The sequence below is a fragment of the Apodemus sylvaticus genome, chromosome 3 (genome assembly GCF_947179515.1).
Source record: "Apodemus sylvaticus chromosome 3, mApoSyl1.1, whole genome shotgun sequence".
Lineage (NCBI taxonomy): Eukaryota > Metazoa > Chordata > Mammalia > Rodentia > Muridae > Apodemus > Apodemus sylvaticus.
Window position 1 is genome coordinate 123,848,130 of NC_067474.1, and position 26,942 is coordinate 123,875,071.

At 35.6% G+C, this 26,942-nt stretch overlaps 1 protein-coding gene across 6 annotated transcripts in view; it reads left to right on the forward strand.

Moving 5' to 3' along the window:
* Positions 1 to 26,942, forward strand: part of Tut4 (terminal uridylyl transferase 4) — a 92,488-nt gene that overhangs the window by 11,069 nt on the left and 54,477 nt on the right. For all 6 annotated transcript variants that reach the window (XM_052176955.1, XM_052176957.1, XM_052176953.1 and 3 more), the window contains exons 2-11: positions 2,052 to 2,920; positions 5,879 to 6,042; positions 10,945 to 11,061; positions 14,427 to 14,604; positions 16,780 to 16,868; positions 18,981 to 19,032; positions 23,106 to 23,175; positions 24,495 to 24,621; positions 26,407 to 26,526; positions 26,704 to 26,916. In XM_052176955.1, the coding sequence (XP_052032915.1) occupies positions 2,143 to 2,920; positions 5,879 to 6,042; positions 10,945 to 11,061; positions 14,427 to 14,604; positions 16,780 to 16,868; positions 18,981 to 19,032; positions 23,106 to 23,175; positions 24,495 to 24,621; positions 26,407 to 26,526; positions 26,704 to 26,916 (1,908 nt within the window). In that variant the 5' untranslated portion in view covers positions 2,052 to 2,142. The remainder of the gene's footprint in view (positions 1 to 2,051; positions 2,921 to 5,878; positions 6,043 to 10,944; positions 11,062 to 14,426; positions 14,605 to 16,779; positions 16,869 to 18,980; positions 19,033 to 23,105; positions 23,176 to 24,494; positions 24,622 to 26,406; positions 26,527 to 26,703; positions 26,917 to 26,942) is intronic.

Genomic DNA, 26,942 nt, shown 5'->3' on the forward strand with positions numbered 1-26,942 from the left:
TTCTGTATGCATTCCTCTGTTGAGGGACATCTGGGTTGTTTCCAGCTTCTGGCTATTATAAATAAGGCTGCTTCGGCCATAATAGAACATGTGTCCTTGTTATATGTTGGAGCATCTTTTGGCTATATGCCCAGAAGTGGTAAGAGAAGTATGAGGTGCCAATAACTGAGGAGCAATCCATTCTAAAATGGTTTCTAAAGTAACTTGGTAGAAGAAATTAGATGTCAAAGATCTTCAATAAAGAATGTTGACATTGTGATTATGTCTATCCTTGATTTGTGCAGAGATAAAAGAGTAAATGAATTATGGGTATTGATTGTATAACTGGATCAAGCTCACTTGTTTGAGAATGGGCTTTATTGAGAATTCTTGAACTTAAGCTTTCCCAGTGGACAGTGGATTAATTAATTACATGTGAAGTTTCTTAAAGAAAAATTTGACCTTACAATAAAAAATAAAAGAAGGTAATAGTAATCTAGGCTAAAATTAAAGCAGGATGTATAGAGGACTTTCCTACAAATTATAATTACAAATTACAGTTCCACCAGGATGAGATGCAGACATACTTAGACTTATGTTTTCTTTTTGTGTATATAGTTTTGCATATATTACAGTTGCAAGTAAATTGACTTCATGTTCTGAGTTTTTTGTTTCAGATAATACTTTTGTGTTTATATAATGAGTATTTATAAGATTAGACCTTGATTGCTTTGATTTACAATTGAGTAATATTACCTAGTACAGTCAAAGAAAATAATATACTTTAATTCCAGAAAATTTGTTTTTGTTAGTAGAAGACTAGTTTTTTTCATATGTAGCTTCTATAATATGCAATATATAAGGTATTTCTGATATATGAATACTTTTACAGAATGCAATAATTTTTCCATGTGTATAGTCCATAAATTTAATGTTTCTTCATCAGACTAATTGTTTCTATTATTTTTTTTTAGAGAAAAGTAGACTAATTTTCATCTATCTTTTACTGTCACTTTCTTGGATTCACATCAAAATTGAACAGAATATAGAGTTCCCACTTAATTCTTGTCCTTCCTTGTATGTAGCCTGACCCTACCATCAAAACTTGGCACTACAGTGATAAATTTATTACAACTGATGACTCTACACCAACAGTGTTATCCTGAAAAGCCCTTAGGTTTAAGCAGCATTTGTACTTGAGAGTGTTCATTCTGTGGGTTTAAGTAAATATATAATAACAGAATTTAAAAGTTTATTTACTTGAATTTGTTTATATTTCTCATGTTTAGAGAATCCAGTTTGAAGTAGGTTGTGGTATAAACAGGCCTTTCTGATAGGAAATCGTGGGTGCAAGACTTTATTTAACACTGAGGATACAATAACTTTTTTTAAATTTATTTATTTACTTTACATCAATATCAGATCCCCCTCTCCTCCCAGTTCCCTCTCTTACAGTTTCTCCCCCATTCCCTCCTCCCATTCTCCTCTGAGAAGGGGATTCCCCCTGGGTATCCCCCCTTGCACATTAGTCACTGTAGGACTTATAGAGCATAGAGATTGAAATTCTGTAGCTCTTCAGTGTTTCATTTCCTTACAATGATGGAGGCATATTATTTTAGGTTTTATTTTTCTATTAGAAGAAAAGGTGGCTTTGAACTAGTTATGTAGACTAGGCAGGCCTGGAACTCAGAGAGACCTGACCTGCCTGCCTCTGCCTCCTGATAAATGAGTATGCTTTTTTCATATAGCTTTCTGAAGAATGTTTCTTTCTTTTTTTCTTTTTTTTCTTTTTTCTTTCTTTCTTTTTTTTTTTTTTTTTTTTTTTTTTGATACAAGGTTAGCCCTGGTTGTCCTGGAACTCACTCTGTAGACCAGGCTGGCCTCGAACTCAGAAATCTGCCTGCCTCTGCCTCCCAAGTACTGGGATTAAAGGCGTGCACCACCACTGCCCGGCCTGAAGAATGTTTCTTTAGTTTCAAGAAACATTTTAAGTTTAAAAAAAAATGCCTGATAAGTAAATATGTTCTTGCATTTAAATAACAGATTTTTATTTTTATTTTTAAATCCCATAGTTTGCTTGCCTAAACTAGATTTGGAGCAGTTCATATACCTGAGACCTGCCATTTTACAGTATCAAATTGGAACGAATCAGATTTTCAAATAATGGAAGAGCCCAAGACTTCTAAAAACGAAAATCATGAACCAAAGAAGAATATTATTTGTGAAGAAAGCAAAGCAGTTAAAATTATAACTAATCAAACCTTGAAGCCTAGAAATGATAAGTCAGAAATTGGGACCAGCTCTCTGAATAGAAATAGTAGTAAAAAAACCAAGCAAAATGATATTTGTATAGAAAAAACAGAAGTCAAATCATGTAAAGTAAATGCTGCCAGTGCTCCAGGCCCTAAAGATTTGGGGTTAGTTCTTCGAGATCAAAGTCATTGCAAAGTGAAAAAGTTACCAAATTCACCCATGAAAGCCCAGAAGGGATCTTCACAGACAAAATTAGAAAAGACACCTAGTTTACAGGCGAAAGCAGAAAAAGTGCCAAAGTCTCCAAATTTACCAGTAAAAGCAGAAAAAACATCCTGTACAACAGCAGCAGCAACAACAGAAAAAGCACTTAATTCACAGAGAAAAGAAGAAAACACACCCACTTCTCAGATGAAATTACAAAAGACATCCAGATCGCCTTTGGAGCCAGAAAATGTGCCCAGTTTACTGTTGAAAGAAAATGTGAAACAGACAGAATCACAACAGACTGGGAAGAAACTTACAAGCTCCTTTGTTTCTATGGATAAAAGGAATAGTGAAGCTCTACAGGGAGAAAAATCAACTCTGGAAAATTCATCACTATCTCAGAAGCAACAGACACAGACAGATAATATTGCTGATTCTGATGACAGTGCTTCAGGGATTGAAGATACAGCAGATGATTTGAGTAAGTATAAATACACATAGTATTTTCTACAATCTCCATTTTGGGCAGGAGTTTTTTATGTTAATGGTCTTCTGTGTTTTTTTTTTTTTTCCTGGTTTAGCTACTTAAATTACAAAAAGGTGAAAACAAGCATAACTTTTATTATTTGTGTGTATGTGCGTCAGTCTTAGTTACAGAATATGTATATATGAGTTTAGTAGGTGTTCATGAGTACTCTGCTTACTGATAGCAGGAGGTCTATCTTGTCTCTGCTGGACAAGGACGTGGTTCTAGCACTGGGCTACACCTTTGGCATTCTACAGTATTTAGCTGTAGATGGTCTCATTGTGTATCACAGACTGGCCTTGAACTATGTTAACTCAAACTGGCCTAGACCTTTTTTTAAACTTTTAAATTTATTATTAATTATGTACATATATTTGTGTGTATAGGCATTTGTGTGTGTGTGTGTGTGTGATTTACATGTGCATTCAGAGATCAGTAGTATTGAATCTCCTGCATCTAAAGTTAGAGATGGTTTTGAATCACTTGGTATGGGTCTTTTATGACTGGAGAATAAAGTTTACGTTGATGTAAAAATAAAAATAAACTGGGACTGGGCTGTAACTCACCGGGTAGAACAGTTGCCTAGTATGCATAAAGCCCTGGAGTTGCTCACTAGCACCACTCTCAAAAATTTTACACAGATTTCTTGCATTTCCTTTTAAGGCAAATGGCCATCTAAGGAAGGCCTTTTGCTTTTCCCTCCATGAATACTTGTCCATTAGGTATTCACATAGCTAGCTAGCTCTCTTTTACTTTCTTGTTTCTTTTTCATTTAAATTTATTATTAGTGTATATGTAACATGTGTATATGTTTTGAGGTGGATCTAATAGTATGTGTGTGGCAATCAGAGGATACTTTGTGGCCTGTCCTCTCTCTCTCTCTCTCTCTCCCTTTAGGTGGTTTTCAGGATTGAATTCAGGTTGCTCAGCATGTATGGCAAGCACATGGGCCTCTCTGAGCCTCCTCCTCCCTCTTAGTTCTCAAGACAGGGTTTTTCTGACCTGTCCGAGCTCTGGTTGTCCTGGAACTTACTTTGTAGACCTGACTGGTCTTGAATTCACAGAGAGCTGCCTGCCTTTGCCTCCTGAGTGCTGGGATTAAAGGCATGCACTACCACCTCCAGGCTAGAAGTCATCATTTTTAGTATATTTAGAGTCACACAAATGCCACTATAATCTAATTCTTCATTTTCAATCATGGATCAAAGAAACAGTATACATATTGGCACTTACTGTTCAGTACTGTCTTTTCCTATTCACTGACAGTCACTAATCATATAAAACATTCATATACAAGACTTTATGGACAAGCATTTTATATACTTATTAAATAAGTATATTAACATCTTTCAAATTCTAGTGATCTGTGTTACATAGTTGGGGCAATTTACTAGTTTTTATTTTAATGTTGATTCTAAAAAAGGAAATAATTTCATACTTTTAAAAAAGATACTTTATGGGGGCTAGAGAGATGACTCAGTGGTTAGGAGCACTGACTGCCCTTCCAGAGGTCCTGAGTTCAATTCCCAGCAACCACATGGTAGCTCACAACCATCTCTAATGGAATTCCTTGCCCTCTTCTGGTGTGTCTGAAGACAGCGTTAGTGTACTCATTTAAACAAAATAAATCTTTTTTAAAAAGATACTTTATTTTTCACAGATTTATTTATTTAGTATATTTTTGTGTGCCTGCCTGAGTTTTTGTGTACTCTGTGTAGGTAGGTATCTGTGGAGGTCAGAAAGCATCAGATTCCTTAGAAATTGAGTTACCTGGTATGGGTGTTAGTAATCAAACCTGGGTCTTCTACAAGAGAGTAAGTGCTCTTAACCACTGAGCCATTTTTCTATCCCTATTTTATTTTTAATTGTGTATGTATCTGTGTGTTGTTATGTACATATGAGTGTGGGTGTCCAAGGAAGCCAGGAATCTTTGATCTCTTAGAGCTGGTTTAAAGGTGGTGGGTATTGGGAGTCAAAATTTGGTTCTCTGGAAGACTAGTATATGCCCTATATTTGATGTGTAGCCTTGGGTCTCTTGGGACTTGCTATGTAGACCTGGCTGGCCTGGTGTTAATAGAGGCCGGAAGAAGGTATCAGATCCCTAGGACTGGAGTTACAGATAGTTTTTTTTTTTTACAGATAGTTTTAAGCTGTCGTGTAGGTGCTAGAAATAGAACCTTGAAAAGCAGCCAGTGTTGCTTTGCTTTTATTTTATTTTATGTTTTTTTTGTTTTTTTTTTTTTAAATTTATTTTTTTCCTTGACAGGGTCTCTCTATGTAGCTCTGGCTGTTCTGGGATTCACTGTGTAGACCAAATTGGCTTTGAAGTTAGAGAGGTCTGTCTGCTTCTGCCTACCCAGTGCTGAGATTAAAGATAGATGCTAAGCCATCTATCTCTTCGGTCCCTTCTTAGCATTTCTTTTTTGTTGTTGTTTTTGTTTCTTTTTAAGCAGGGTTTCTCTGTGTAGAGCTAGATGTCCTGGAACTTACTCTGAAGACCGGGCTGGCCTCGAGCTTACCAGGACCTATCTACTTCTGCCTCCTGAGTACTGGGATTAAAGGTGTTTACCACTACCACTTGGCTAACACTGCTTTTTAAAAAGATCACATGTATTTATTTATTCATGTATTCATTTATTTTGTGTATGGGTGTGCACATGACATACATATGTGGATGTGAATCCTGGGGATTGAACTTTGGTCATCAGGCTTAGTGGCCTGGCTGAGCCATCTCAGCCATCTCATGAGCTCACCATGCATATATCTTATATATGATTTAACATAAACTAACAGCTTGTACAACCAAGTAATGTATACAGAAAGAATTTACCCCCATAGTTAAATGTTTATTGTTTTATAATTTTTAATGATGACAATTTATTTAATGGTGATAACTGATTGCTTCTTTTGTAGGTAAAATGAAGAGTGAGGAATCTAACAAAGAAAACTCTTCTGAGATGGACTATTTAGAAAATGCCACTGTGATAGATGAATCTGCTTTGACACCTGAGCAGAGGCTAGGCTTGAAACAAGCAGAAGAACGTCTAGAAAGAGATCACATCTTTCGACTTGAAAAAGTATGCTATGCTATGTTAGTTACTAAGGGAGAAGTACATGCTTTATGGCTTTTTTTTCTAGAGCTTAACACTTAACACTTTGTGTCAATTTCATTGATGAGACACATAGTATTCTGATCTCTTAGGCAACCCTCTATCCCCATTCAGTCAATGTACTTGTAAAATCACCTCTTTTTTGTTTGTTTGTTTGTTTTTTTTTTTTTTTTTGCGTTTTTTAAGAGATAGTCTTAAAATAGTCTTACTGTGTAGTCTTGGCTGGTGTGAAAGTCACTATGTAGATCAGGCTGGCTATGAGCTCAGAGATCTACTGCCTACCTCTGCCTCCAGAGTGCTGAGATTAAAGGCATGCCATCAGGCCCGGAATAAGTTGACTTGTATTTATTGTAGGCATTAGCAAACTATGATCTGTGATATATTTTACTTTCCTTTTTTGTAAATATTTACTGGGACATGGCCATACTCAATTTTTTAAATATATTATCTATGGCTGCTTCCATGCTGTTATGGCAAAGTTGACTGGAGACCATTTGACCTGCTTAAAATATTTACTGTTTTCTTTCTTTTCCCCTTTCTTTCTCTTTCATTTTCCTTTTCTTATTTCTGCTTCTCCTTTTCCTTTGCTTTTTCCTTCCTTTCCATTTCTTATTGTTTCCCTTTTATGACTGTAGCCTAGGCTGTAACTCATACAGGTTCCTGACTATTGTGACTATGTGACTGTAGCCTAGGCTGTACCTCATACAGGTTCCTGAATATTGTGATTATATGAGTGAATGGCTGAGCCTTCCTAGTGTTTACTGTTTCTCTTATCCTTAAAAAATATTTATTTACATTTCCAATATATATGTATGTATATATATGTATGTGTGTATATATATATGTATGTGTGTGTGTATATATACATATATATACATATATATACACATATACATACATATACATACACATATATATACACATATATATATGTATATGTGTATGTGTGTGTATATATATATATATATATATATTTGTGTATTATTGGTATGGGATATGTGCATGTGAGTGCCGGTACTCTTGGAAGCCAGAAGAGGGCATCAGAGGGAGCCAGAGTTACACATGGTTGTGAGATGCCTTATATGGATTCCAGGAACTAACTACGGTCTTCTGGAAGAGCAGTACACACTCTTAACTACTGACTTATCTCTTCATTCCCTATGTTTACTATTTTTCAAAATTTAAAATATTTACTAAAATGCTACTTTGGTTGATATACAATAAGTTGTTGATTGATTATTTACTCCTTCATTTAGTAAATATGGTAATCTTGTTAGGTGCTACAACTGTGCCAGACATTAGGTATATATTGATTAAAAATGGCATGTTATTTTCCATTACATTTAAAAGTCTAGCTGGAAATGTAGTTCATCAGTAGAGCATTTGCCTAGCAAGCAAAAGGCCTTAGATGTATTCTCTCTCCCACAATTTATTCAGTTATTCAAGTGGATGAAAATAAATTTTTAAATACTATTTTACATTATTATACATATTGCTAAATTCTTTTTCCCCTTTTACTGAATATTATAAATAAGAAACTATTCTTTTGGTGTTTTGTGTCTACATGTGTAGTGCTAATAATTTCTTAACCTGGAAACACATTCATAAGTTAAGCAATAAAAATACCACTAGATATTAAAAAATCAAAAATCAAACTACAGAGAAATTTGTACTTAAGAGGTTTATAAATATGTATACAAAAAGGTAGGTCATTCTCAAATAAGTAAGGGGTAAAGGTAGTAGTATGATTTTGTCTAGTTTAGAAAAACAAAATACCTAGATTGATGAAAGAAATCCTTGTGAGAACACTTTTGTCCCATTTGGTATTTTATTTATTACTGTATAGCAGTTGGTTCATAATTAGAGTTAGCATGCATATTAGTAAAGCACATGGGTTTTGGAGTCATCTAGTTTACTGTCACTTACTGGTAGGTAACAATATGCTATTTAACCCTTTTTAAAGGATTTTCCCCCCTTTCTTTTTATTTAATGTATACAATAGGTGTTCTGTCTATATGTGTGTGTGTCTGTGCATCATGTAGGTGCCTGGTGCCTGCAGAGGCTGGGAGAGGGTATCATCCCATGGAACTTGAGTTAAAAAGATAGCTGTGAGCTGCCATGTGGGTGTTAGGAATCGAACCTGGGCCTTCTGAAGAGCAGACAGTGATCTTAATTTGTGAGTCATCTGTCCAGCCTCCTATTTAAGTTTTTTTATACATTAGTTTCATCATCAGTAAAATGAAGGTGGTAAAAAATAACACCTTCTTAGGACCAGGATGATGACTAGTGGATAAAGTGACCACTGCACTAGCATAAGGATTAGAGTTCAGGTCTGCTAAGTTCATGTTAAATTAGATGTGGTAGTAGTATGTGTCTGTATTCTCAGCTGATGAGAATAGTAGAATATCCAGGAGCTCACAAATCTGCTAGTTTGGTAGACATGGTAGTGTATAAGAGACCCTACCTCAAACAAGATAGAAGGTGAGGAGTGATAGCTGAGGTTACATAAATATACGTGTGTGAACATATATACAAACCACCTAGCTCATAGAACTGTTGTGTTAAATAGGATAATGTAAGTGAAGTTTTTGACATAAAATCTATTATATCATAAAGATTAGCTATTTTATTTAAAATTGCTTTTTGAAGTAGGCTTCTATGATATTTATTCCAAAATCAGATGAAATACCATCCCAGTATTCTTCCTTCTTGTTCAGTGTTTTTGTCTGCAGTTGGATTTCTCCTGCCCTACTAAAAGAATCTAGACATGGTCCATCTACTAGCATTTTTATCACAGATTTCTTGACTCCCTCAGTGATCTCATCAGTACTCATTGCTTTATTAGGTATTAGGTATATAAATTTTCACTTCTCAAATTCAGCTCTTTTTATTACTCTGCCACTTTTGTTAGCTCTTTTCTGGATTATTATAATATGCTAATGACTGTGAATCAGTCTTTCTTTCCTGTTCTTAGAAAACTAATGGTTCTTTTAAAATAAAGATTAGATCTATATATTTATTTGCTTGTTGCCTCTGGGAAATAGTTTAATACTTGAGGTTTAAATTCTTTTCAGTAAAATGGAGAAACTTGACAGTCTTAAAAGTTAATAGTACTTTATAACTGTTGAGTTTGTTTCTAGTAGTCTATGGTAGGACTGTTTCTAAATTTGATTCAAGTTTCTTAAAGTATATCATTTATTGAGGATGGAGTGATGGCTTAATGTTTTAAGAGCATTTGCTGTTCTTACAGAGGACCTGAGTTCAATTCTTAGCACCCATGTTGTGGCTCACAATGTCCTGTAACTTCAGTTATAGAGGATCTTGACACTGTCCTCTGGGGCCATCATACACATGCAGTGCACTTAAATACTTGTAAGCCAAATTCTAACACACATGAAATAGGAATAAATCTTTTTGAAAAGAACATATAGGGCTAGAGAGATGGCTCAGTGTAAGACTGCTCTTCCCAGAGGTTCTGAATTCAATTTCTTTCAACCACATGGTGACTCCCAACCATCTAGAATGAGACCCAACACCTTCTTCTGGTATATCTGAAGACAGCTACAATGTACTCATGTAGAAAATAAATAAATAAATCTTTATCACCCCCTCCAAAAATAATATATATCCCCAGATGAGAAAACCCTTTTGTCAGGAATTCCATTGAATATTGAAGATTAATCTGAAATAAACTGCTAAATATTACTGTAGTAATATTTTAGTGAAAGACTACAGAAACAGTGATTTAAAATTAGCATTTTAAAGCTTTCTTTTTGCTTAATGCATATAGGTGTTTTGTTAGTTTTATTGTAAAAGAATGTTGACTTTGGACTTAGATACATATGATCTGAAATTCATTATGTCCTCAGTACTCTTGAATTGGTGTGAAGTCCCAAGCTCCATAGTTTTTATATGTAAAATAAAAATATTCATTTGACTGGATTATTAAGAATTAAAATGACTTGGCTGGAGAGATAGCTCAGCGGTAAGAGCACTGACTGCTCTTCCAAAGGTCCTGAGTTCAAACTCCAGCAACCACATGGTGGCTCACAACCATCTGTAATGAGATCTGATGTTCTCTTCTGGTGTGTCTGAAGACAGCTACAGTGTATTTAGATATAATAATAAATAAATCTTAAAAAGAATTAGAATGACAACTTATATATGAAGCATTTGGCATAGTATCTGGTACCTTCATTTACTTAATTATTATACTAATTTTATTATTTTGAAAAAAAATCATGAGTGAAGTACTGTGACTTGTATTTTAACATGCCCAAATTGTTGTTTCTTTAGAGTATTTACCTCAAGAGAATATCTGTTTATTCTCATGATACTGTGATTGATTGGAACATTTTTAGAACTCAACCTTTGAAATTGTCTTCAATATTGTGAGCCATTTATTTCATATCTCAATATAAGGGTACATTTAATTTCAGAGTACTCAGAAAGACCAAAAGTTAAGTTTTAAATTGATTTTGAGGACAACATTGCAATAAGATTTAAAGAGCAAGATGATATTAGATAAGTAGTAAGCCTATTTAGCATTTTTGTGATACAGTTTGAAGTAAGTATTTAATATCCTATAATGATTATTTTGAAAAAGTTAACTATCTCTTGACTATATTTGTTCTTGTTACATATTAAAACATTTGTTCTTGCAGTGCTCACTTGTTTTCTTTCTTGTGGTGCTAGTGAATATCTAACCTGAAGTCCTCCTAGTAGATGCTAGGCATGTGTTCTACCACTGAGCTGCAGTGCCTCAGTGCCTTTCCCAGTCTGTTGCAGCTATATAATCACATCACTCACTTACTAATCTATCACTTCTTTGATTACTGAAAAGGTGTGTTTTTAAACTTGTATTTTCAGCGATCACCAGAATATACCAATTGCCGTTATCTATGCAAACTTTGCTTAATTCACATTGAAAACATCCAAGGAGCACATAAACATATAAAGGAAAAACGACATAAGAAAAATATTTTGGTAAGTTACTTTTAAAGATGATCTTTAGTATTTGCATTGTAAAAGCGTCTTAGGCAGTTTTCAAACCTATGAACCTAATAAAGAAGCATGCTTTGGGTCTTACATAAATAACTAAAGTGATAGCCTTAAAAGTGTGATTAATTTCTTTATCTCCTCTGGTTAGAAGGAACCTATCCAGTTTAATCATGCTAAAGAAAACTGAATATGGAGCTGGAGAGATGGCTCAGTGGTTAAGAGCACTGACTGCTCTTTCAGAGGTCCTGAGTTCAATTCCCAGCAAACACATGGTGGCTCACAACCATCTGAAATGGGATCCGATGCCCTCTTTTGGTGTGTCTGAAGACAGTGACAGTGTGCTCATACACATAAATACATCTTAAAAAAAAGAAATGAAAACTGAATCATAAAATCTGTCAGGTATAGTTTGTCCATCTTCTCAACAGCAGCAGCAGAGAGAAGGCAGAGCTCTATACTGCCACCTGCAGTAGCCTGAGGAGTTCCTTTAATTGTTTAGGGACTTCTGCTCAGTTGAAACTGGATCTTAGGCTTTAATTCAGGAAGGAAATTAAGGACAATTAGTGTGAAGCAGAATTGGGATTTATTAAAAGACTGTGTATGTGTGGGGTGTTGATGAGCCGACTTGTACTGAGGCCATGGGAAGACTTTAGGTGTCCTGCTTTCTCAGTCTCAACCTGGAGCTGGGCTTCAGGCCAGGAAGTTTTATTCTTCCTCTCTCCATTGCTGACTCCATGCCTGACTTTGTAGATGAGTGTTGGGAGCTGAACTCAGGCCCTCAATACTTGTTTACCAAGCTTTCTTTCCAGCTCTCAAAGACATCTTTGTTTTGAGGATTCTCTAACTTTTCTTATAATTTACTGTGTGTACGTGTGCACCCATGCCATAGTATACATGTGGAGGTCAGAGGACAATTTTCAGGAGTCAATTTTGTCCTGTCATGGATTCTGGGATTCAATGCCGATAGTTAGGAAAGTTCCTTTCCTACAGAGCCTTCTCTCTTGCCCCCTAAGTCTTTGTTTGAGACAGGGTTTACGTAGTTAATGTTGATTAGGTTGGCCTCAACTTGAGATTGGCCTAACTCGCTTCCTGACAACTAGGATTAAAGAGTGTACTACCATGTTCAGGAACACATTTTTTTTTTTTTTCCTAGACAGCAGTTCTTGGTGTAGCTCTGGCTGTCCTGGAACTTCCTCTGTAGACTAGGCTGGCTTTGAACTCAGAGATACACCTGCCTCTGTCTCCTAAGGGCTGGGATTAAAGGTGCATACTACCACTGGCTGGATTCTGCATTGTGTTTTAATATAGATTTTAATCACATAGGTTAAGAAAAAGGAGGCCTTAGGAAGTAAGCCATACCAAAAATCATTGGTGTGGGATATTCAAAGAGCAGCACTTCATTATCTTTATAACAGTCACATGTAGTATTTGAATGGGTTTTGAGTATTCAAAACCTTTTGTGTCTTCAAAAGGTTGCTAGTGGAAACTAAACTAAATGTGATTATAGGGTGGTTCCTGTGGGATACATGACGGGATTAAAATTGATAAGGTAAAAGCCTTAAAGTTAATTTCTCTTATTTTCTTTCTTGAGATTCCCAGGAAATGTCTAGACAGCAATGAAGTCCTACCCAAGATCAGGTCTTCAGGCCTTTAACCTTATTCCTTGCTATTTTAACAAAATATCTATATATGAAAGGAATATTATCTCTGTAGCCTTCACAGCAACATTTATTGTGTTGGACTCTGGACTGAGGAGCCCTTTCCATCTCCTATATTTGTGTAATTTTTCTTGTCTTTCCACCTTGTTTCACGTATCCTCCTCATATTTATTGTCCACTTAGTAGTTATAAGTAGTGGTGAATATAATAATCATGGTTTCTGTCCTTGGAGTTCCTAGTAGTTGGTAAATAAGGGTTTAGGTATAGTGAGTCTTAATAGAGGGAGAAATGTGCTAAGGAAATATACAAGGATATTTTTCTTGGTTTAGAACAGGGAAGTATACCTGGAAAATGACCTTTGAGTTGAACTTTAAAATAGCAGCTTAAAAAGCAAAACAGTAAGCATGAGACATTATAACATCATAAGGAAAGGTCTCTAGAGAAGAGTGGACATGGTAAGACTGAGGGAAAGAACTAGAAGGAAAATGACATGAGGTTGAGGCGTATAGACCATAGAAATCCTCTTCAACTTTCCACTTCAGAATTTGTAGTTTCAAAATTATTTTTATTAAGTATCTCAAAAGATATTTGAATAGAGTATTTTCTAAGTATATTGGTATATTATTTAATTTTCTCTTAAAAATTACAACACAACTAATGTATTGCCTAAGTCTCAGGTCAGATAACTTCCCTGGGAAGAATCCTCTTGCCTGATCTAGAAAGTCTGGGTTGTAGTCCTCTCTATTCTCATAGAAGCTTTTTCATAGTTTGATGGTAAAACCTAATTTATTGTGTATGTGTGTTAGAGAGTACTTTTACAGCCATTTATTTAACTTGATTCTACCTGCATTGATCAGATATGATTGATGACTTTCTGATATACCTAAGAGCTGCTACAGAATCATCAGCCTCTGTGTTAGTTTAGATGTAGGTTCTTTAGAATTTATACTTCATAGTACAGTAGAACAATTTTAAAAATGGTTTTCTTTTAAAATTGTTATTTTTGATATTTATTCATTTATTTATTTACTTCTACGTGAGTGATTGAGTGATGCCTATGGGAGCCCCAGCAGAGTCCAGGAGAGGGCGTCAGATCCGTGGAGATTGAGTTATAAAAGCAGTTGTGAGCCACCTGGATGTGGGTACTGGGGAACTGAAATGGGGTCCTTCACAAAATCTGTTCACTGTGTTTTTGTTTACTTGGTTTTTTGTTTTTTGTTTTTTTTGTTTTTTTGTTTTTTTTTTTTTGTTGTTGTTTTTTTTGAAGACAGGGTTTCTCTGTGTAGAGCTGGCTATCTTGGAACTTACTTTGTAGACCAGCCTGGCTTAGAGATCCACTTGCCTTTGTCTGCCAAGTGCTGGGATTAAAGGCGTGTACCACCTGGCTACAGACCACACTCTTAAAACACTGAACTCTCTCTCCATTTGCTGTAAAGCAGATTTTAAAATTTAATAAGATGATGTAATTATAATCTCAAAAAAATTAAATTTACAAAAAGCTTACTAGTAAACTCCCTTACTGTACCTTTTATTCCTTGAATCCCATGTCCTAAAAGCAACAGTTTTTCTTTGGTTTACTTACTTATTGTGTGTTTTATTTCTCATGTGCAGAAGACAGATATTTGTTATTTCTAATCTCTAAGGACATTAAAGTGGAAACTTTGTTATTGTTATGAAACTTTATACTAACAGGAAAAACAAGAAGAAAGTGAACTTCGATCTCTTCCATCTCCTTCCCCTGCTCACTTGGCTGCTTTAAGTGTTGCAGTTGTTGAATTAGCAAAAGAACAAGGAATAACAGATGATGACCTCAGAATCCGCCAGGACATTGTGGATGAAATGTCAAAGGTTATAATGACATTTTTACCAGGTACCAGATTCATTTTATATATTTAATTCATAGAATCAAAAATATTCTTTTACTTCTTGAACTAGGGTAAATTTATTGTATATCCTTCTTTTCTTTTGCTTGTTTCTTAAAAGTAGATTAATCTAAGTGCCTTAGGAATGACCTTTTTGTACATTAATTTTTTGTTTGTTTGTGTGTTTTTGTGAATGCTTATGCCTGGGCATGCAAGTGTAGAATCAGAGGATAGGTTCTTCCCTTCTACTGTTTGTGGTCTGGGATGTACCTCTGGTCCTTAGGCAGCAAGCACCTTTACCATCTCACTCTTTAGAAATTGCTTCTATTAAAGTATCTCTTTTTAATAAAAAAAGAAAATTGTATAATTTTGTTGTATGAGAAAACATAGGTTTTCTATGTTTTATATTCTAGTCAGATATACTTTAATTTGGTCTATTTATTATAAAAATATGTATGTGTGTATGTTTGCTATACATGTGCCAGGTGCCTTCAGAAGCCAGAGGTGTTAGATCCTTCAGAGCTGAGTTAGAGACGGTTGTGAGCCTCCTGGTGGGGTGTCGGGAACTCAACTTGGGCCCACTGTAAGAGCAGCAAGTGTTCTTACCAATGAGTCCTCTTGAAATCCTGAGTACCATTGATTTTTGAGTGGATTTTAGTGTTTTTTTTAATATTGTTTTCAGTATACACATTCTAATATTATTAAATACAATTCTTATTGCTTGCCGCAATGGTGACACATGCCTTTAATCCCAGCACTTGGGAGGCAGAGGCAGGCAGATTTCTGAGAATAAGGCCAGCCTGGTCTACAGAGTGAGTTTCTGGACAGCCAGGACTATACAGAGAAACCCTGTCCCGAAAAACAAAAACAAAAGACAAAAACAATCCACTCCCCAAAAAATCTTATTGCTTAATGTCAGGGAAAAATTAGTTTAAAGACTTTAGACAAAATTTATTTCTGGGTTCAGGATGTTATGAATTCAGGTTTATTATTATATACATTTATGTGTTTAGGTTGCTGTCTTTTTATTTATTTATTTTTTAATGTTTAGGTAAATGTATCTTAAGTAAGACTTAATTTCATACCATCCAAAGAGATGTTGGACATTTGATCAGTTATAGATACATAAAGTCCTACTGTTGAGATTCATAAGAAATTGTTAAGTGGAAAAATGGAATCTCACTTCCTGTTATTTCTCTAATAATGTTTTTCTACCTAAATAATGCATTGAATACTGATTATAACTGTTAAAAAGTAATTCAATATTATTTTAAAAAAGGACTTACTTTTTTATAATTTTTAATAATATAGTGATGCTTAAATAGTTTTGAGTTTGAGTATACAACTGAGTATGAATGTTAATTTTCTAAGAAACTGACTCTGCCTGGTCAGTACCTGCTTCACATGGTATTTCCCTTGTTCTTTGATGTGATCCTTTTAAAGTGTGCCTTGTTTTTGAAATAACAGGTGTGGTAGTCTGAGAAAGATGTAGGTAGCTTCTGTTTATCTTGATAGCCACAAAGTTTTTCTAAGTTTTAAGTTTGCAGCATCAGTTGAATTGGAGTTATTTTGTATTTTAAAAGGTTTATATTGAATGTCTGATGTTCTTATATACGTATCTAATAGAATATATTATGTGACAACAGCATTGCTAGATGAGTATATTTGCTTGCTAAATATTTTTAGACTGTATCTAAATGAACTGTTTGAATTTAAACACTGAACTTTTATGTTTTTTTCTTTTGTTCTTTGTTCTGGTACCCATAATTATTATTATGGTATGATTTGTTATTATTTTATAAATCAGTTAGAAAGGATTTCGGTTTTGTGAAAATCATTATGCCAGAACTTAAAGATATGGGATTGAAGTAATGTATAGTTTCCATATGTTCTTCTTTATTCATTTAGATGTATATGTATGGGGGCTAGCATGAGTTTATGTATAGTATATGTGTGAGAATGCCTAGTAGGTTAGATGAGGACATTTGATACTCTGGAACTGGATTACAGATGGTTGTGAATTGCCACTGGGTGCTAGAATTGAACTCTGATCTTCTACAAGAGCAGCAAGTACTCCTCACTGCTGAGCCATCTTTATGTTTTCCAGTGCTTTGTTTGTTTTGTTTTAATACTCCTATTTGCAGTTTCAGGCTTTTGTGATTTTTTTTTTTCCTTTATTCCAGAATGTTCACTGAGGTTGTATGGTTCATCTCTGACAAAGTTTGCTCTGAAAAGCAGTGATGTTAATATAGATATAAAATTTCCTCCCAAGGTAAGTAATTAAAAAAAAAGAGCCTTCTCTTCATGGTACTTAATTAGTACTTGATAATTTTTTTAAAGATTTATTTATTATATGTAAATATACTGTAGCTGTCTTCAGACACACCAGAAGAGGGCATCAGATCTCATTACAGATGGTTGTGAGCCACCATGTGGTTGCTGGAACTTGAATTCAGGACCTCTGGAAGAGCAGACAGTGCTCTTAACCGCTGAGCCATCTCTCCCGCCCCAGTACTTGATAATTTGAATGGTTTATCTTTTCACAGAAGGGAAGGAGAAAAGAAAAAACCTTTGGCCCGTGGAGTATCACCATGAAGACTAAATAGTTTTTCAAGTTACTATTGCATTCCAAATGAGGGAGAAAAAAAGCCAACAGAGAAAAGTAATAAAAGGGAGAGTATATTTGAGCTTCTGTTGACTAGTTAGTACTTCTGGTAAGCAGTGTTGAAAAGTAGAAAGATTGAAACAAGAAACCTGACTGAGTAAAGCTAGAAATGGAGGCACATGCCTTTAATCCCAGCACTCTGGAGGCAGAGGCTGGCCGGCTCTGTGAGTTCAAGGTCAGCCTGGCCTACAAAGTGAGTACAAAACAGCCAGAGTTTTGTTACAAAGAGAAACTCCTTGGGGTTGGGGTTGGGGGTGGGAAGCAAACAAAGAAACTTGGCTGAGTAAAACCAGGTTACTTGACCTTTTTGTTTTCCTGAATTTAAAAACAGGGCTAAAAGAAGTTTTTAGTTGTTTTTAGTTTTGAGACAGGATTTCTCAATCTACTCAGGGTATAGTTCATGCTGACCTTGAACTTACAGTGGTCTTCATGCCTGTGCCTCTTGAATGATGCTATTATAGGAATGCAACACCACATTGGGCCATAAAATGGTTTCTAAGAACTTGGGTCACATTCTGGAGTATATAATCCCTTGGTTCCAAATGAGGTATAATGTATCTGATTTTGAGACTGACATCCTCTGCTTCTGAGTCCCCTGTGCTTGCATTTAAAGTGTGCTCAATCACATCTGGTCTAGTTTTTGGTTACAGGAGATAAACTCAAGCACATAGCCTAATAAATGATAAATACTTATATAAGAAATAATAGGTTATTAGCAGTTATTAGTTATTAGTAGCAGTTAGGTTATTAGTAGCAGTATTATTAGCAAAAATATCAATCATATTTAACAATAGCTTTGCTTATTTTTGTCAAACACTTAAATCAATCAAGGGTTGACAAGATGTCTCAGTGAGTAAAGCACTTATTTACTAAACAAGTCTGAACCCACATCATTGGAACCCATAGCAAGTTGGAAAAAGAGAATTGACTCTTAAATGGTTTCTTCTGGCCTCCACATATGTGACATGCACCCCGTCCCATTACACACAATAATACATTTTTTATAAAGTTACAAGTCAGAATTTTATGTTTGTCTTAGTTAGGGTTTCTGTTGCTGTGATAAAACATAATGACCAAAACAACTTGGGGAGGGAAGGGTTTATTTCATTTAATAGTTTGTAGTCCATTCTCCAGGGAAATCAGTGTAGGAACTCAAAGCAGGCAGGAACTGAAGCAGCCGCCATAGAGGGACACTGCTTAATAGCTCATACCTCTTGGTTTACTCGATCTGCTTTCTTATAGCACCAAGGACCACAGCCCAGGGGAGACACCACCCTGCAGTAGTAAGCTGGGCCCTTCCACATTAATCAAGGGGAAAACATTCTTTCAGGCTTGCCTTCAGGACCGTCTAGTGCTAATTTACTTAATCAAGGTTTCCTTCTCCCAAGTGAGTTGAGCTCATGTCAAGTTAACATAAAACTAGCCAAAACAATCCTTAAGGTTTTTAAAATACTTTGTACTCAAAGATGTTTGATTTGAATGAAAGCTTGGCATTCAAATTTCTACTTATTTAGTAAACTTTTTTATTTTTCTCTGAATAATAGTTCTGCATTTGTTGTATTCTACTTTTCTAGATAAGATTTGTTGAAATAAAAGTGAAAATACTACTCTGGTGGTAATATTTTAAAATCCAGAGCATGAATTTTTAATGTTACTTTTTTAATCAAATTGAATTCTCACTGTCCTCTGCTTGTCCTTTGTTTTAATGAAACTGTTTAGATGAATCATCCAGATCTTCTAATACAAGTGCTTGGAATTTTGAAAAAAAGTGGTAAGTTCCTCGGTTTTTCTTCTTTTATAAAAATCTATTTTTTTAATACCATATGCATTGTGTTGTTTACATATGGCTAGCAAAATTAAAATTGCTACCATGTATAAGAACACACACACATATGTATATGTACATATGTATGTGTGTGTATATGTGTGTGTGTGTGTGTATTTAGTTGGGTACCTGGAAATGTAATTTAAATGTTGGTTAAGTTAGATAAACTGTATCTAAGTTGATAATTAAAAAAATGTAAGTGCTTCATCTAATTCAAAAGTATCTTTTAATGCTCTTGAAAAGTAGCTTTTAATGTTTCTCTGCAGGATTTACTTATTTATATATTTATATATTTATTTCAGTGCTAGGCATGTGTCTTAGAGGCTTACTGCTCAGAACAGATAACATGACTGAGGCAAATCTATAAAGGCCAACATTAATTGGGGCTGGCTTACAGGTTCAGAGGTTCAGTCCATTATCATCAAGGTAGGAGCATGGCAGCATCCAGACAGGCATGGTTCAGGAGGAGCTGAGAGTTCTACATCTTTATCTAAAGGCTGCTAGGAGAAGACTGGCTTCCAAGTAGTTAGGAAGAGGATCTCGAAGCACACACCCACAGTGACGCACTTCCACATTATTCCAACAAGGTCACCTTTCCTAGTAATGCCACTCCCTGGGCCAAACATATTCAAATCCCCACAGGATAGAACCCAGGGCCTTGCACTACCCATGTGTTCTGTCAGTGAGCTACAGTCACTTTCTCAGTTTCGCTTTCAGTGTTTTCAGTTAACCTGTATCTGACCACAATCTGAAAATTAAGTGGAATATTTTGAAAACAAACAATTCCTTGTTAAAAAAAAAAATAGCTACTTATTTTATGTGTATGAGTGTTTAACCTCTGTGTGTGTGTGTGTGTGTGTGCGCGCGCGCGCACACACACACACACACACACACACTTCATGCCTGCTGAGGTCAGAAGAGGGTATCCAATCTTAAAGAACTAGAATTATGGATGAATGTGAGTTATCATGTAGGTGTTGTGAACTGAACCTAGGTCCTTGTTAAGAACAAGTGCTCTAAAACACTCAGCCATCTCTAGCCCTTTCTTATTTTTAAATTGCATTCTATCCTTTTTTTTTTTTTAAAGATTTATTTATTTATTATATGTAAATACACTGTAGCTGTCTTCAGACACCAGAAGAGGGTGTCAGATCTTTTTTTTTTAACAGATGGTTGTAAGCCACCATGTGGGTGCTGGGATTTGAATTCATGACCTTTGGAAAAGCAGTCGGTGCTCTTACCCATTCTCCATCTCTCGAGAGCCATCTCTCCAGCCCCAGCATTCTATTCTTATTAGCTCAACCCATTAGACTTTTAGTAGCTGTTTAGTTATCAGCTTATTAGATGTTCTGCAATATCATGCACAGAAAAGAGTCCACAATTCATGTATGTAATTGTTCTATGTTGTAATTGTTCTGTTCTGTTTGGTTATTCCTGGTAATCCTTTACAGTGTCTAATTTACATACTAAAATTTGTCATATGCATGTATGATTATGAAAAAGTCTTGTATTTATGGGGTTTGATATTACCTTGGATTACAGATATTTACTGGCATTTTAGGAAGTATCTCAGTAGGTAAAAGGGGGAACTACTATGTTATAGGCATTTCATGTGTAAATGAAGACAAATAGGCCTGTTTTCATTTTATTGAAAAGTCACTATTGCAGAAAATTAGAGGGAAATTCAGAATAAAGATGTTTGTACATGCTTTATTTCCACTTGTCTTGTTTGTTCATTTATTTGTTATTTGTTTGTTTGTTTGTTTTTTGTTTTTTTGTTTTTCAAGACAGGGTTTCTCTGTGTAGACCTGGCTGTCCTGGAACTCACTTTGTAGACCAGACTGGCCTCAAACTCAGAAATCCACCTGCCTCTGCCTCCTCAGTGCTGGGATCAAAGGTGTGCGCTACCACCGCCCAGCTTGTTTGTTACTTGTTTGAGGCAGGGTTTCTACATAGTCCTGGCTGTCCTGCAACTCCTTATGTAGACCAGCCTGGCTTAAAAGTGACAGAGATCCATATGCCTCTGTGCCCTGAGTGCTGGGTGCTGGGATTAAAAGTGTTTGCCTACCATGCCTGGCCATTTACTTTTTACTTAAAACAATAATAGTAGCCTAACGTCATCATTATGTTATGTCAACTGAATCATACCAAGTAATTTTTTTCATATATTACTTGTCTGGAATGCTTTTTATAAGAAAGAGACATATTTACATAGGTAAAAACTTTCAAGCAAAATAAAAGTAAAAGAGTATAGTATTTCAAGACAAGTCCCAGTTTGTATATTACACTCTAGTAAATGAGTTGGCTCATCCTTTTTTTTTTTTTTAACTATTTAGGTATGTTTTTGTGCATGTGTATGTGTGTTGTCATTGATGGTGGTGGTGGTGGGGTAGTGTTTGCATGATAGTTCTTTTATGCCATCTGGGTCCCCAGATTCAAACTCAGGTTGTCAGGCTTGGAGGCATGGACCTTTATCTGCTGAGTCATCCTATTAGCCTGTTTATGAGCTTGTTACCATTGTCCTGGGAAATTAATTTGTATAAGAAATAATGTAGAGATATTTTATCTGAGTTGCATCTGCTAATACTTATTTTTAAGTACACAAAAACTTAAAAGCATATTACAAATATGAGGTAGACATAATGTTTTTGCTTCTTGAGAATTATAGAAGTGTTCAGCCTATTATAACTTTAAAACATTCATCCTTTTCACATGAGAGATCATCTTAAGTCATATGTAGGTTTAAAAGCATCTTAAATTATGTTCTATTTAATATTCCCATTGTTTCCTGTAGAAACCTGCTACCTAAAAGATGTTTTCCGCCGGGTGGCATGCCAGTAATCCCAGCACTCTGGGAGGTAGAGGCCCGTGGATTTCTGAGTTCAAGCCCAGCCTGGTCTACAGAGTGAGTTCTAGGACAGCCAGGGCTATACAGAGAAACCCTGTCTCGGAAAAAAAAAAAAAAAAAAAAAAAAAAAACAACCAAATCCCCCCCCCCCCAAAAATAAACTAAAAGATTTTTTTCCATATTTGTGTTTCAAACCTCTCATTAAGTTTTGTGTTAAGTTACCACCATATTCATTGTATATAAAGATATTTCTGACATAACAGATTTCTAGTATATAGTTTTAATCATAAATCATCCCATCAGGTAATACTGAGAGATTTTTCTGTGAGCTTTTTTTTCCCAAATGAAATGTCGATCCATGTGTTTTTACATAAAGTAGATATTTATATTTATTTATTTATTTATTTATTTATTTTGGATTTGGTTATTTGGAGACAGGGTTTCTCTGTATAGCCCTGGCTGTCCTGGATCTCACTCTGTAGACCAGGCTGGCTTCGAACTCAGAAATCCGCCTTCCTCTGCCTCCTAGAGTGCTGGGATTACAGGCGTGCGCCACCATTGCCCAGCTATATTTAATTTTTATGTTAAATTTATTTTATATATCTGTGCATGTTTGTTTTCTCCTTCCATCACATGGGTGCTGGGGATTGAATTGTTCTGCTGGGCTATCTCCCCAGACCCTGAAGTAGGTATTTATGACATGAGATCTATTTGGGTGGTAGATTTCAAGGTAGACATGCTCTCCCCCCTGTTAATGTCTCCTTAGAAGCTTCCATAAGGCAGATTTTGGAAATATTAATTAGGTGGTTGTCAAGAGTTCTACTTGAAAGCAAAGCATACTTCTGCTATGGCTGTAGCCCTCAAGAGTAAGGGACGTGCTCTCTTTGCTGTATATCAATATCCGTGAAGTTTCCATTTCTCCTTGGAAATAGTCAAACTTTTAGAGATGTCATGGTGCTTCTGATTTTCAAACAGTATTTGATACTGTAATTGTGGCTTGTGGCATAGCAAATGACTCCAGGAGAGGTAAGAGATTCTTTTGGGTTCATTTTCGTAATGAGAAGAGTGAGTTATTCCACGGAACTAATGGGAGTGAATTTTAGAATGAAATTATTACTTACTGTTTACTTAGAAATAATTGATATTAACTTACTTTCCCCTCTCTTATTAGCATTATACGTAGATGTGGAATCTGATTTTCATGCAAAGGTTCCTGTTGTGGTGTGCAAAGATCAGAAAAGGTTGGTAGTACAGAAAATAAGGTATTTATAAAAACAAACCTTGTCTCAGGAAATGGCTCAGTGGGTAAAGTCTTGCTGCACAAACATGAGATATGAAGCCTTGAATTTGGATCCCCGGCACCGAGATAACAAGCTGGGTAATCTAATGTCTGGAAAAGACAGGAAGGGAACAATAGTTAAAGTGTACCTCTGGTTATTACATACATGTATGACTATCTGTCCATGTTTGTGAATATGTACATACACATGTACGTATGCATGCACATGTATTCATGTACATATGCACATATTTATGCACAAGTACATCCACCCCAGGGTCAGCAAGATTGCTCATTTGCCACATAAGCCTGACAAACTTGAGTTCTATTCTGTGGATTCCACATAAGCCATTACTCATACATACACAGTAGTTACCCCCACCCCAAGTAAAACAACATACAAAGAACCAGATTTGTGGCAAACAACTTCAAGAGAAGAAATTGTGTGAGTTAGGTCTCTTACTTGGTTTATATGACCATAATAGTTGTCATTTATTAAGCATGCCAAATGTGTATTATCAAGAAATATGAGCTAGTAGAGATTTAAAAATAAAACACTCTAGGTAAAACTTTCTTTTTGTCTAAATTCATTTACTCAACAATGCTAAGAGCATTTACTTTTATGTATTATGTTGCTCTGGACATATAAATGTAAATTAAGAAACAGCCACTCTCAGTGAAGTTTTACTGCCTATTATAATCGAGGGGCTTGGGAGGTGGCTTAGTTGGTAAGAACACTTACTGCTAAGCCTGAAAAACTGAGCTTATCCTGAGACATACATACACAGTTAAAAGAGAGAACCAATTCCTGAAAGTTGTCTTCTGACATCCATTTAAAGATGTTCGTCCATGTGCATACACATATACAAAAATAATAGTGTAAGAAATACTTTTTTTGATGTAGTTTTTGTTCAATTACCATGATTCATTGTCTTTCTAGTCAGATGTCTCTTGACCTGAGAGGATAAAAGTACTTTTGAAAAAGAAAAATTAGCCAGTTATGGTGGTGCATGCTTTTATACCCCGTACTATGACTTAAACTTGACTTTACTATGAGTTAAAACAATTATTTTTTATTTATATGTATATCTGTTGTGGGTGCTAGGAATGAAACTAGTGTCCTCTACAAGAGTAGTGCGAGATCTTGACTACTGAGCCATTTCTCCAGTCCCTGTAGTAAACTGTTTTGGTTATTGAAATATAATGATCAGAATGAATAACTTCTGGGATTTGAAGCATTCTTCTTTTAAAGGCATTAAAGAAATTGTTTCTCATTTGCAGTGGTTTACTATGTAGAGTAAGTGCAGGAAATGATATGGCGTGTCTCACAACTGACTTACTTGCTGCTCTTGGCAAAGTGGAACCGGTCTTCACTCCCTTAGTGTTAGCTTTTCGCTATTGGGCTAAGGTAAGTGGAACAGAAGAAAATAGTCAAGCTTTTTCTTGTTTTGACGGATAAATAATAATGTGTAGGAGAAAGTAGTTGTCTGCCCCACATGGAAAAAGTTTGGCAGATTTCATCGTGAACATTAAAATAAGGTTTCATATGTATGTAATAAGTACCTTTATCTATCCCTCAGTTGATACTTGAAACTGTAGATGACACTGAACCATTATAATACTATTGTTTTCTTTATTCACATTTGTGATGAAGTTTAATTTATAAGTAAGAGAATAATAGAACATTTGTGATAGTGCAGTGCATTAATCTTGTAAACTGTTCATTTTTGGAATTTTCCATTTAACTTATATACATTTCTCTTTCAAATTTATTTATTTTATGTGTATAGGTGCTTTTCTCAAGTGTGTGTGTTAGGTGACTGGGACCTGGGGAGGAGGTGAGAAGAGGGTTTTGGAACCTTTGGTACTGGAGTTACAGACAATTGTGAGCTGCCATGTGGGTTCTAGGAATTGAATTGAGGTCCTCTACAAGGACAAGTGCTGTTAATCTCCTTCCTTCCTTCCCTCTCTCCCTCCCTCCCTCCCTCCCTCCCTCCTTCCTTCCTTCCCTCCCTCCCTCCCTTCCTCCCTCCCTCCCTCCCTCCCTCCCTCCCTCCCTCTCTCCCTCCATCCTCCCCCTCCTTCTTTATTTTGCCTTTTGAGACAGGGTTTCTCTGTATAGCTCTGGCTGCCCCAGAGCTCATCTGTAGATCAGGCTGGGCTCTGATTCGCAGAGATTCTCTTGCCTGTCTTCTGAGTGCTGGAATTAAAGGCCACCACTGCCCTGCTAGCCATTACTAATTTTTTAAAACTCTTTATTTTTGGTTCATGTCAGCTCTGAGGAATGAATCCAGTCTCATTCATCCTAGGCAAGGGTTTGCACTGATCTACAACTTGAGCCTTTTCAATATTTTTCAACTATAGTTGACTAAGGGGAACTAAAATTTAGAATGTAGATCTATATATAACAGGTACTATGATAATGAAATATTATATTGTGGAGGTTGGGGTTTTTTTTGGTTTTGGTTTTGGTTTTGGTTTTGGTTTCAAGACAGTTTTTCTGTGTTGTAGAATTCACTCTTTAGACCAGGCTGTCTTGAACTTTCCACCTTTCTCTGCCTCCCCAGTGCTGGGATCAAAGGCTACATCACCAAACCAGGGTACAATGGATTTTTTAATTGTTACACTATCGTTCTCATTCCAGAAGCGAAGCAAATGGCTCAGAACATATAAATACTAAAAAATGGTTCTATTATAAATAAAATTGTCATAAATAAAAGACTTAGTAGTTGGGGAGGAATTTGGCAGTGGCCTTAGCTGCTCACTTGGAAAGGGGAATTTGAACAAGAATTTCTTCAATGGGAGAAACTTAGGTCATCAGACACTGAACCTTATAGTTTTAAAAAAATTGTTCATAGGAACCAGTTATTTATGGCAGTTGATATTCCCAGAGATAAGAGTTGAGCAGGGCCAGTGCCCTATTTAACACTTGGGCATGTAAAGCAAGTGTGGCAAAATGCTTGCAAGTTCAAGACTAGGCTACACAGTAAAATCTTGATTCCAAAGTGGGGGATGTGTGCAGGGGACGACTAACATGGGTATTATATTCTGAATGGTGAGATTTCAGATTATATCTTAGATTTCATCATTGTTTGGCTTTTTTTTTTTTTAAACACAGTGAAGAATAAGCTACTGTGTTTCACTTAAGTGAAGAAAGCTCAATGCTAGGATTTTATTTTATTTTATTTTACAGTTGTGCTTTATTGACTCTCAAACTGATGGTGGAATCCCTTCTTACTGCTTTGCTTTAATGGTGATGTTTTTTCTTCAACAAAGAAAACCCCCTCTTCTTCCCTGCTTACTTGGAAGTTGGGTAAGCATGAGTTTGCTGTATGTGTATATGTGTGTGTGTATGTAATTCTTATTGAGTGTTGTGCTCAAACATTTTAAGGTGGAATTCTAGTTTCTCTATCTTTTCTTTTTCTTTCTTTTTTTTTTAATAATTTTTTTTGTTGTTGTTGTTGCCAATTTGGAATGCCTTTTTATATAGATTGAAGGCTTTGACCCAAAAAGAATGGATGACTTTCAGCTGAAGGGCATAGTAGAAGAGAAGTTTGTGAAGTGGGAATATAATTCAAATAGTGCAACTGAGAAAAACTTAACTGCTGATGAAAACAAAGCTAAGGCAGACCAACCAAAAGATGATACCAAGAAGACAGAAACAGACAACCAAAATAATGCCATTAAGGCAAAACATGGCAAAGTAAGCTTTTGTTTTTGTTTTCTGTT